The following is a 12922-nucleotide window of genomic DNA, read 5'->3' on the forward strand; positions in this document are numbered from 1 at the left end:
CCAGATTCTAATACACAGTAGTTTCTACAACATGTGTAGAAAGAATGTTTTATTCCTTTGTAGTAGTTCAAAGTTGAGAAATCATTTGAGAATTGAAAATGCAGGACAGCATTTTTAATAGGTACTTAATACACACTTGTTGAGATTGCTCTTTCTTTTTTCCAATCTACAAATAAATAAGAAGCAAATGAGGATAAAGTGAACTATATAGTTTATGTATTATATATATAAAACATTTATATATATATTTACACACACAATACATATGTAAACACATATTATGCATGCACATATACACAAATACTCAACAAATATTAAAATTTCTTCTGTACCTCTATATTTGTTTTCAATTTTATTTTTAAAACACTTCTTAATTTTAATTCCAATGAAATCTTTTTTTTTTTTTTTTAAAGAGAGAGGTAGAGAGGGAGAGAGAGAGAGAGAGAATTTTAATATTTACTTTTTAGTTATCGGCGGACACAACATCTTTGTTTGTATGTGGTGCTGAGGATCAAACCCGGGCCGCACGCATGCCAGGCGAGCGCGCTACCACTTGAGCCACATCCCCAGCCCCCCAATGAAATGTTTCAAAATCATGTTTTCTTAAAAATATTGGCTATTGAAAAATATTTTAAATAGCTTAAATTTTATTAAACAAAATAATACAAATATTTATTAATAGTTGTTGCTATTTGTAGAGTGGGGGAAAAATGTTTACCAAAGATTAACTATTAACATATTAAATTAAAAATGACTTATCAGAAGAATTTATAAGCTGGATGCAGTGGTGCATACTTGTAATCCCAGCTACTCAGGAGGCTGAGGCAGGAAGATCACAAGTTCAAGACCAGCCTCAGCAATTTAGCAAGATCTTCTCTCAAAATTAAATAAAAAGCAAGATCTTCTCATAAGATAAAATTTAAAAGGGCTGGGGATGTGTTAGAACACAGTGTTAGAACACCCCTGGGTTCAATGCCCAGGGTCTCCCTCACAAAAAATTACTCATACTTTATTTTAAAAATTATTAATGAGAATTGATTACTTTTAGGTAGATAATGAACTGAAAAACACACAATGACAAATGTATCTTAAATGCTTCCAAATATATAGTAGCATCAGAGTTACAAATTCAAATGTCCACAGGTAGAGTGGTGTGGGTCAAGGTAAAATAAAGAAACTGCTCACTTCTAGATGACTATCAATTAGGTAAGCTTAGACTACTCAGAGGCCACTAGATAATTTTCTTTAAGAGAACAGGAAATTTGGGTTTTTATATGAATTTTCTTTACTTTAAAATCTTGGCAACGATTCATGATTTTTTTTCAATTATTGCATTAGTTACACAAAACATGCATGTATTCTAAATTCATTTTCTGTTAGTTTTACTGGGCCTGTCATATATACCCTCTAAAATTGAGACCTAGATTTAACTGCTACATAAAAAAAAAAAATTCATCAACTACAAATACACTTGTATAGAATGAATGAATTCATTTGATTGTGAGTAGGAATTCAAAAGAATCAATGCATACTCACTGAATACCTCTTGAGTCAAGCCCTGAACAAGGTACTATGGTAGGATAAAGAAGTATGCCTGGATATACATAATTAATGGAAGCTTCCAATCTTTCTTCCCTTATCTTCTAAACACACACATATAATTAATCATCCAAACTGGAACACTTTTGATAGTTACGAACATCTGAGACTATGCTAGGCAAACAAGGATGTACGGTCACCCTAACTAAAAGGACCTGGTCTGCTTAGTTTCCCCAACCCCCATTTTCCCCAACCCAGGGGAAAATGGGGGTTGGGGAAACTGCCTACCCCAGGCTCACATCCTCCAAGGAAGACCCTGCCTTAACAGGCTTATTCCTCAATTCTATAGCAGAGAAGAAGAGGGAAAGGGGCTTAAAAGAAAGAGGAGACTTATGATAAATAAAAGAATTAGGATTGTTTTCTGAGGTTTTTTTGCATGTGACTGTTATATATTTAAGAGGTAGAACCAGCAGCATCATGGGATGGCAGTGGATTAGATATGGGAAAAAGGGAAATAGTAAGAAAACTTGGTAAAAATTGTGTGTTGCTTTCACATCACTTACTCAAGAAAAGTAAAAATACTCAAGTTATTTGAAAATACTTTCAATTGAATGATTTTTTTTTTTGAGGGGAGGGATAACCCAGGATTGAACCCAGGGGTGCTTAACACTGAGCCAGATCCCCAGCTTTTTAAAAAAATTTTATTTAGAGACAGGGTGTCTCACTAAATTGCTGAGACTGGCTTTGAATTTGCAATCCTCCTGCCTCAGCCTCCTGAGCTTCTGGGATTACAAAAGTGTACCTGCTGGGATTACAGACCTTTATCACCACACCTGGTTTAAATGGACTTTTAACACTATCTGAGACTGAACCACAGGTTTTATAAATATTGTAGAAGTATAAGACACAGTGCCTGCAATCAGGGGTATTATATTTTATTTTGGGAGAAAATGATGAACAAATACCTAATACAAATGGTATATAATCACTAAATTACACAATACTAACTACAAATCTGTAGAACTTAAGAAAGGATCAAAATAGGCAATATGAATCAATCCTCTTCCCCACACACATACTTCTTATTATTATAATTTATCTTTTAAAGGAAGCCGGAGAATAAGCAGAAGCAAAGAACTTATATTTTTCACAAATACACACATTTCTCAATTATACATATCGACAATTCACCAATCCCCGTTAAATTCTGATTAAGTGATCAAATAGTTATATTTTTTAAAAATCTAAGATTAATACAATTCAATTGGTTTTTCTTTGCTTATCACATAATTAAAAATGATACTTTATGTACACAGGTATGTGTGTAAGTATATATGTATACCTATACACACCCACACATACATATTTTAGTTGTAAGCCTGAGTTCTACACTCCTTTCATTCAGAAATTAAATGATGTCAATTGTCAGGAACTCTTGGGAAATGGCAATGACACAGAAGTCTGGCCTTCAACAACCTAAAAGGGCAAAGAGTAAGTCAAACCATGAATTTCACCACCCTCAGCAAAGGGTCCACCTGACCAGGCTACTAGAACAAGCAGAATGTGAGCACTCGAAGCATCCACAATATACATAATTGTGGATTATTACATTTTCAGACTTAGACACACAGGACTATTTGAAACTTTTCTTCATTCCTTTCCACCTCCCCAGGACACAATGCAAATATTCAGATGCAGGGTTGAGAGTGGAAAGTTACAGAAGACAGGAAAGAATATAAAAAAACATGAGCCACAATCAATCATCAAATAATTATTTCACATCAAGCATTCATAAGAATAGACATAAGCCATACAAATGTCCAAATAGCCACAGCAATTCTCTGTGGAAGGTCTGTCAATAATCAAAACAAAGATCTTGCTAAAACAAGAATATCCTTTTAGGTGAGCTCTTTGTGTGACTTGTGTTTATGTAACAATTTTAAAATATCTCTATGGCCATAAACTTGAGAAAAGGTTATGTAAAAATACAAATCATTATTACTATTGTATTGTTACAAAAGGAAGTATTTTTCAAAAAAAAAAACTGAAATAAAACTCACATTTGGTTTAAGACTACTAAAAAAAAAAAGAAAATGCATTCTTTTCCCACTATCCTCACTCCCCAAATCCCCACTCCATTAGATTGTCAACTACCTTTCAGAAACCCTAGAGAGCCCATTTTCCAGTGACCTTTAATCAGTCTCCTCTGAGACACAACTCACTGCACAAAATTATTTTCCATTTGCTGAAGTTATTTTCTAGCCTTCCAAGTTACCACTTAAAAGTTTTCAGTTCTCATCATGAACTTTTAAAATTCATTTCTCTTCATTTTGGAAAGACATAACCTTCAAAAAATACAGTACAATATTTCTGAATTCTTATGTGACTACTTACTAAACCTTTAATCTTGTTCTGGGTATCAGTTTCTTCACTCCTTGCAAAGTTAAGGTTATTCAATAGGATATTTACAAAGTCTCCGACCAATACTGTAAGGAATGAAGAAGTAATGGCAGCCATTTAAAAGATAGAGAAAGGAATACTGATCATATTTGCTTAGGGAAAAAAAAAACCATTTGCTTGGCATATCTTCTGCTAAAATGGAGGAACCTAAAATAGGACATATAAAGGGGGGAACAACTAGTAGGTTTATGACAAAAATATAAACTACTTTTGAGTACTATTGCACCAGTCAGATCATATAAATCTAGAAAGAATGTTAAAGTTTATTTCAGTCTTTTTTTTTCCACAACAGAATCATCTTCTATTATCAAAAGAACCATTCCAACTCCATCACTTTTTATTTCAAATAAAAATATAAAAAATGCATTAAAAAGAAATATCCTCTAACTATTCTTTCCCACTTGAATAGTAATAACAAATGCAAAAGTCTGTGATGGGCAGGGGAATGTTTACCCATACTGAACAAAAAGAAAAAAAACAGTCTTGCCTGGAAACTATGGAAATCATGAAACATGGCTATGGAAACTTCTACCAACCTAACCTAACCTAATATTTTCTCATGTAATGAGAAATCCAAGATTACAACTATGTTGTGATTCTAAACAGGGACCAAAAGCCAAACTCAGTGCCAGAGCTCTACTACCACTTAATTCCCTACTGGCTTTGAGGTCTCCTCTAACTTCAAGTCTGCTGACTACCATGCATCCTAATCACGTAACACACTGATGGCCTTATAAATTTATTTTCTAACAGAACTTACAAATTATGCCCAAAGCTCAATAATCTGCCACTGACTACTTTTGTACTCTTTGTATTCCACCTCGATCTAATATAGAGCTAAAATTATTCAAGCTCTTATTTTTTATAAGTATATAGGAAGATTTATAAAGTATATAGGGAGACTTCCAAATCCATACCACACTGTGAACTCCTTGGACAAAAGTACTATTTCAAATCAAAATGTTTTCTATTTTTGACAGCTAAATGAATTGCTCCATTATACTGCTATCCTAAGCAATTTACAGATTTAATCAAAAATATTAACACTCAGTTTGGATGTTAATGACTATTTTCGTACAATGAAAGTAACATTGGTTTTTTTCTAGTTATAAAAGCATACATGTCATAAAAATTCAAATAGTAAAGTATAAAGAAAAAAGTACAAATCACCAGAAACCCAAATAAAACACTGACCATCAAGACACAGTTTATATATAACCATAACTACTCATATACTTAATAGTACACATATTTTTCAGAAATAAGACCATAGTTTTTCTACTTAATTTTTAACCTACTATGTTTTATAGATCTTCAAAACCTAGATAGCATTCCATTGAAGGAAGTATCCATAATTAGCTAGTCACCTAAAATTAAATATTTACATTTTTTCCAGCTATTCATTATGCTGCAATGAATCCCTATGTACATAGCTTTGTATAATGGTTTCATTATCTCTTTAGAAAGGGAATTATTAGTAAAAACTATAGATATTTAAAATGCTGGAAGATACTTCAAGACTACATCTGAAAAAGTAGAATCAATTTACCCTTCCATCAAGTACATGAGCATGTCCATCTCCTTACAGTGATCATTGATTATTGCTTTTGTCACCTTTACCAATCTGATATACAAAATTATACCTGTTTTAATTAATTACTAGAAAATTAATCATTGATGTATTTATAAAGCATTAGTATTTATTTTGTGAAATACTTGTTCCTAATTTTTGGCTATGTTTGTCTTTTTCTTATAGATTTTACAGTCTATCTTTTTGTTATTGATTCATAAAAGCTCTTTATACAACAAGGAGAATATATCTTTGTCTACATATATTTCATAAAAAATAATTACCAATTTGTCAATTGTATCTCAAGTTTTACATATATAGAGATTATAAAGCATATATGTAAAAAGAGATAAGTACATCCATGTATGTGTATTTGTATATATTTTTTTTGAAAGAGGAAAACCTTTCTAAATCCAAGTGGCATTCTTGAAGGTTTGATAATCCCACTAATATTATAGACTAACTATACAACACAATAACAATGAAATAGAAAAACTAAAAACTTGGATTATATTTCCTAATAGATTGCTGTCTTTGGTTTCTTAAATGTAGATTTAGAAAGAGAAAATGCTTCTTAATTTAATAAGAATCTTTCCTTCAGTAACATATGATTATTAGTCCAAAAGAATTCAGTTTTAGATACATCACAAAACAGGCTCTGCTATCAAGCAAAGATTACAGTTATGTGCATTAAAAGTCCAGATGAGGCTGGGGATATGGCTCAAGAGGTAGCCCTCTCGCCTGGCATGCTCGAGGTGCTGGGTTCGATCCTCAACACCACATAAAAATGAAATAAAAATATTTTTAAAAAAATAAAAAATAAATAAAAGTCCAGGTGAGCCACAGAGTTCACTAGGGGGGAAAAAAATCATCATTGTCACATGTAAAAGTATAAAGGGAAAGGGCCTACAAATTAGTCCAGGAGACACAAGATACCAACTAACTGCAGGATCCTATCATGTAGCCCAGTCAGGAGAAAAAATTTTTGAAAGAATAGCAAAAGAGATTTTGCCAATTCATTCCCCAAATTTAAACAGCAACATTAGCCAAGTTATCCTTATTAATACCAAGCTGTTGTAATGATACACAACTGTTGACTTCCTAGCCTTTAAAGCTTATAAACTTAATATATTATGAAATATGTAATATATATTATATGTAATGTATATTGTATATTTTATATAATGTTGTATATATTATATATATTGTGTATATTTTGTATTATATAATAAACATAATATATTTGATACATAGTTTATCCATATAAGTTTGTAAGCCTTTAAAAGCTAAGAAGTCAATATATATGTCTAATATTCACTATATATGTATATAATAAACAATAAATTGAGGATTAGTAACTCATCTGTACCTGCAATCAAACAATGGATGAGAAGCTTTAAAAATTGTACAAATGAAGCTTTTATTCCCTTGAGCACAGAAGAGATTTTATAAATACCAAACAATTGTATTAGATATTATAATAATCAAATTTGGATTAAATAGCCCTGAGGAGAATCAAACTTTTAAAAATTCAGTTCAGCTGAGAAAAGAGACAACTTTGGAGAAGAGAAAATGGCTTTAGGAGAGACAAGCATAATGGAGCTTCTCCAATTAGAGGTCAGAGAGACTGGCTGGAAAGGAAATTCTGCCTACGAGAAAACAGAAGCCAGAGAGCTGCTGCAAAGCTCACAAACAGAGCACTCTCTTGTTTCCTGAGGTATCTGAGTGACATGTCAATTGAAACACAGAAGCAGTCAGTACCTCACTTGAGGTGAAGGATGTCATCCTATACTTTTCCCTAGGTAGCTCGATGGCATCTTTTCCTAGGCATGATGAATGAATAGCAGGCACATCCTCTCTGCAGTGCAGCTTTGATATCTTAGAAAGAAGTAGGTTCTCAAGTAGTGAAAACTAAAGAACAAAATATGCATATCTATCCCTAAAGATAAGCAAAAGGGAAGCTGAATTTTGAAATAGGTTGTTTTTCAAAACAGCAAATTAAAATATCCAAAAATAAGGTTGAGGTCATATACTACACAGCAATAAATTGTTATGCAGAAATTATTGAATCTGTATGAAATTCACTCTAATTTCTTCCTACAAGATTCAAAAATACTCAAGCAGTGAAGGGATCTCTCAAAAATATAAGTCATTTTGAGATCAGATGCTTAAAAATACTTCTAAACAATAAAAGTAAATATAAAGAATATTTCATTTTTAAATATATCAAGAAATAATAAAATATTTCATTTATTTTCCAAAAACTACAAAGATTTTTCCAAATCATTTTGGTTAAGGCATGGAAAATTCTGGAAATAAAACTGATCATTTTGTCTTTGAATTTTACAATGAGTATAATCATAACATGATTTTTAAATTTAGAATAATAGTTCTACTAAACCTTGAAAATAATATCTTCATCATATACACACATCAGGTTTCTGTGACCCTAAAATATCTTAATTATCTGTTCTATTATCAAGAAGTAATATCAACCTGGAAACATTTTTGAAATAAATAGGTAATTTTATCAATTTTCATACTATTAAACATTTTTTTTCTTATTTCAAATATCCTTTAGTATACTATTTTGATAGTAATTTAAGAATTGATATTCTTTATACAATTTTTATATTATATTAATTAGTGAGTATATTAAATATATTAGGAAAATCAAATGTAAATATGTAAACATCTTCATATGTATATATGATGAAAGCATAGAGCAATTATTCAAGATATTTATTCTATAAATTACACTGTGCTGAGAGAGAATTATGATTGTGGCGCCCTCTGCTGGGGTTTCTAGTCACAAACTCAATACCACTGTTAGCATAATAAAATCAAACTTTTGAGACATCAAGGGAAAAATCGCTTTTTCAATCCATGATTACTTTATGCCCAGGACTTTTTTCTTTTATTTTCTTTCTTTTTTATTTTATTTTATTTTATTTTATTTATTTATTTTGGTACTGGGGATTGAACTCAGGGGCACTCGACCTCTGAACCACATCCCAAGACCTATTTCAAATTTTATTTAGAAATGGGGTCTCACCGAGTTGCTTAGCACCTTGCTTTGCTGAGACTCAGGAGCTACTGGGATTATAAGCGTACAGGCACCACCGCGCCTGGCTATGCCTAAGATCATATAAAAGTTATAATCCATATTTACTTTATTGGAGTACGACTTAACCAATTTATGCTTTACCAATTAAGCAAAGCATCAGTACTGGTTTTTCTTTTAAAATAAAGACAGTAAATTTAAAAGTTATACCAAGCATGTTTTAAAAGATCTTGCTTTTGTTACTACTTATATCACTTGGTAATATAGTCAGGTTTTGTTTTTATTTTAAATATTTTTTTTAGTTGTAGATGGACACAATATCTTTAGTTTTTATGGGGTGCTGAGGATCGAACCCAGTGCCTCACACATATCAGGTAAGCACTCTACCACTGTACAACCCCAAATCATAGTCAAGGTTTTAAAGACCCTATTTATGCAAAACATTGTAATTAACTATAATTTTGGTAATTTTAACTAGTTCTCATTTGTTAGTTCAATCAACAAAGTTTCACTTTAAAATATCAGAATAACTCAGCATCTTTTTAAAATTTAAACTTATTTTAATCAATATATAAATATTAAAAATACAAATATATAAAATTATATGTATGAATATTATCTTTTTATTAGAAAAAACTAAAAGAAGTTTGAGATGTGCCCATCATTAGTAATAATATTTTTCATTTAGTGAGTGTCAACTCTAAGGAATACAGTGTGTTCTATACTTTATATACATTATATCCAGACTTATGAAAACAATTAAGGGACACAGGGATTATTTAAATTGATCCAGATGAATTTCAGAGCCAGGATTCAAATGTAGGTATGTCTCATTCCAAAATATCAAACCTTCCTACCAAACAATAGACAGCAGTGGAAAATAATGTCTTTAACATTCAACTTTATTTGTTAATGGGAAAGCAATTTGGGGATGTGTAGAGAGAAGACAGGGGAAAAAAATGTTTGAGAAGGATAAGCTGGTTATTCATGCATAAAATAATAATTTAGACCTTTACAGAAATTATTTTTATTTTATATAATGCTGCCAGCTAGTGGCCCTATTTCAGACCAAGTTCCAGGCAACAACATTCATTTTTTCATATTACTGAATTAAAAATTCTTCATTTCACAATTCAGACTATGTTCTGGAATTATGTATACTTAGGGCTGACTTATTTAAAATTACCCTAAAACTGAAGAAAAAAAGTCTCCTCAACTGCCATTAGCATCCCTTGCCCAGTTCTTGTCTGACCTCCAATAAAAAACATGAGATATGTCTAAGTGGGAAATAAGAGTAAGTATATACATGGGCCTGGGTCTATAGCTCAGTGGCAAAGTGCTTGCCTAGCATGTGTGAGGCACTGGGTTTGATTCTTAGCACCACATAAATATATACAAACAAAATAAAGGCATGCTGTCCATCTAAAACTACAAAAAAAATTTGTTTTTAAAGAGTCAGTATGTAGAAGCTAACATATAATATGCCTGTCACTGTCCATGAAAAACAAATTTGACTTATTTTAAATATTTTAGGATAATTTTAGAACATTTATAGATTCCTTGTGACAAAGTTCCCTATACCATCTAGAGCTTGCCATAATGTGAACATCAGAACAAAATTATTGCCTGGAAATTATTCTATTATTATCCATGCATTTTATAAAGTAGTACTCTTAACAAAGTATGTTATTTAACTTTAGGCAGTAAAGTAGTTATGGTTTTGAAACTTCCTTTGAAAAAAATTTACTATTTTTAAACTTAAAATTATCATATTTCACTATTAATTCACTATCTTAACATAAATAACTAAGCAACAAACATGAAGAAGCTCTCATCATGATATGTTGTTTAAGTCAGTGACATAAAAATATTCTTGGCTAATTTCTTTCATCATGTGAAATTATTTTAGAATTATTTAAGTGATTTTTCTCAGTGAAGAAATCAGAGGCTTCGATGAAAAGTAAATATATTCCATAACACTGAATACTGCATTAAAAAATACTCCAGTATCAAACTATATTAGCATCACAGAAAACATGTTCTGGGTTTAATCTGTAATAAAAAAGCAAAGAAGCAGGTAATGGAACAGAAAGTATCCAAAACACAGCAAAAAGAAAAGAAGTAGACCCTCCATTATATAACTGAGAAGGTCACAAAGGAAACAAGGAACAAAAGAAATAGGATCAGAGTTCCTTCTGACCTGTATTCTTACTTGCACACACCCCTACAAGATGTAAAAACTGCCATATCGTATTTAGCATGCATGTTATATGGGACTTATTTTGCAGCTAAACGATAAGTTTCTATGTACACACAATAGTAAGTATGACAGTAGTGAGAACACCATCAACTTGCTTTTTAAAAAACCAAACATGTTTCTACAGAGGAAGCATATAACTTACAGACATTTCCTGTATTGTCAAAGCTGGTAAGAACATCTTCAACATTCAAGGATCCATTATTATGTCTACAAAGGAATAAAGAACTTTTTTTAATGATTCTGAAACACTAGTGTTTCCAATGTTTAAAAAAGCTGAGACTATGTATGTATGATGCACCCAATACTAATAAACCCTTCCATGTTGTATTTTTTAAATATTTTCTGTCCACTAGAGGGAGAAAGAAAAAAACAAAACAGTCTTCAGAATATTTAATGCTATGACATTTCTTGATGATTAATGAACATTTTAAAGTATTATTAATAATAATTTTAACAAACCTATTTTAGTTACATACAGGTAAGGTCTTGATCTTAAAGACCAAATACACATGCACATGCACACACATTACACTTAGAGAATCTTATGGTCAAAGGAAGATAATCACTCTCTAGAACCACATTCACAATACATAAAAATTTCCCTTTAAACAGTGCAACAAATTCATAACTTAATTCACAAAGAATTAACCAAAACTACAGGTCTGCACATTTCATAAACAAGCAACTCTAAATGCCAGTGGGTAAATTTTTTGTAGCATTTGTCTACTAATCTTATCTTAATTAGTTCTAATTTGTCTTCACTTGATAACCCATTAAGTATTTTATTTGATTATTGATTTTAGTAATACTTATGAAAGATGGTACTCTTCAAATAGAAATGGACCTGTTAATAATTCACAGGGTTTGAGTTACTTGTTACATTAGTGATATAAAAAAATTGGTACTAATCCATCTATAATATTTTTGAGGGTCTGTGGGTACTGGGGATTGAACTCAGGGGCACTCAACCACTGAGTCACATCCTCAGCCCTATTTTGTATTTTATTTAGAGACAGGGTTTCACTGACTTGCTTAGGGCCTAGCTAAATTGCTGAGGCTGGTTTTGAACTCACAATCATCCTGCCTCAGCCTCCACAGCCACTAGGGTTACCTAGGGTTACAGACATGCACCACCACACCCAGCCATCTACAATTTTCAACATACTCCTTCATAAAACTTACAGCTGTAGTTCGACTTAAGATGTTTTAATAATTTGTAATAATTTATAATAATTCATAATAAATTAATGATTCATAATAATTCATTAATAATAATTCAACAACACTACTTTGTCATTAAAATGTAGTACAAATTATGTACAGCATTTGAACTAAATTGCCCCCCTCCCAAATTTATAAGTTGAAGTTCTAACCCCCAGATACCTCAGAATGCGAGTCTACTTAGAGGCAGAATCTTGAAGAGGTAATTAAGTCAAAATGGGGTAATTAATAAGGTGGTCTTTAAATTGCTGGTGCCTTTAAAAGAAGGGTTTCAGGCCATGCCCTGTGGTATATACTTATAATTCCAGCTACTCAGAAGGTTGAGGCAGGAGAATTGCAAATATGAGGCCAGCTTGGACAACTTTGTGAGACTATCTCAAAATGAAAAATAAAAGGGTTGGGGATGGGGACTGGGGTTGTGGCTCAGTGGTGGAGTGCTAGCCTCGCACAGGTGAGGCACTGGTTCGATCCTCAGTGCCACATGGAAATAAATAAATAAATAAATAAAGATATTGTGTCCATATACACAATAAGTAGAGTCCTTCTGGGTTCAATACCCAGTATCACCAAAAGAAAAAAAGAAAGGAAGGAGGAGGAGTAGGAAGAAGAGAGGAGGAGAAGAAGGAAAAAAGAAGGGGAGAAGAGGAGGGGAGGAGGAAGAAGAATTTGGGAACCAAAGAGAGACAAAAGGGGATATATATGTATGCATAGAGAGGCAACCACATGAAGATATGGCAAGATGGTGGCAATCTGTAAGCCAAGAGCCCTCTGAAGAAAGGTCTGCCAATACCTTGATCTCACACTTCTA

At 32.0% G+C, this 12922-nt stretch overlaps 1 protein-coding gene across 6 annotated transcripts in view; it reads right to left on the reverse strand.

Moving 5' to 3' along the window:
• Camkmt (calmodulin-lysine N-methyltransferase) overlaps positions 1-12922 on the reverse strand; it is a 376320-nt gene that overhangs the window by 334298 nt on the left and 29100 nt on the right. For all 6 annotated transcript variants that reach the window (XR_013429007.1, XR_013429006.1, XM_078029278.1 and 3 more), the window contains exon 3: positions 11036-11100. Coding sequence is in view for 4 of the 6 variants with exons in the window: in XM_078029278.1 (XP_077885404.1) it covers positions 11036-11100 (65 nt within the window). In the remaining 2 variants the exon portion in view is untranslated. The remainder of the gene's footprint in view (positions 1-11035; positions 11101-12922) is intronic.

This window comes from Ictidomys tridecemlineatus, chromosome 12 (assembly GCF_052094955.1).
Source record: "Ictidomys tridecemlineatus isolate mIctTri1 chromosome 12, mIctTri1.hap1, whole genome shotgun sequence".
NCBI lineage: Eukaryota > Metazoa > Chordata > Mammalia > Rodentia > Sciuridae > Ictidomys > Ictidomys tridecemlineatus.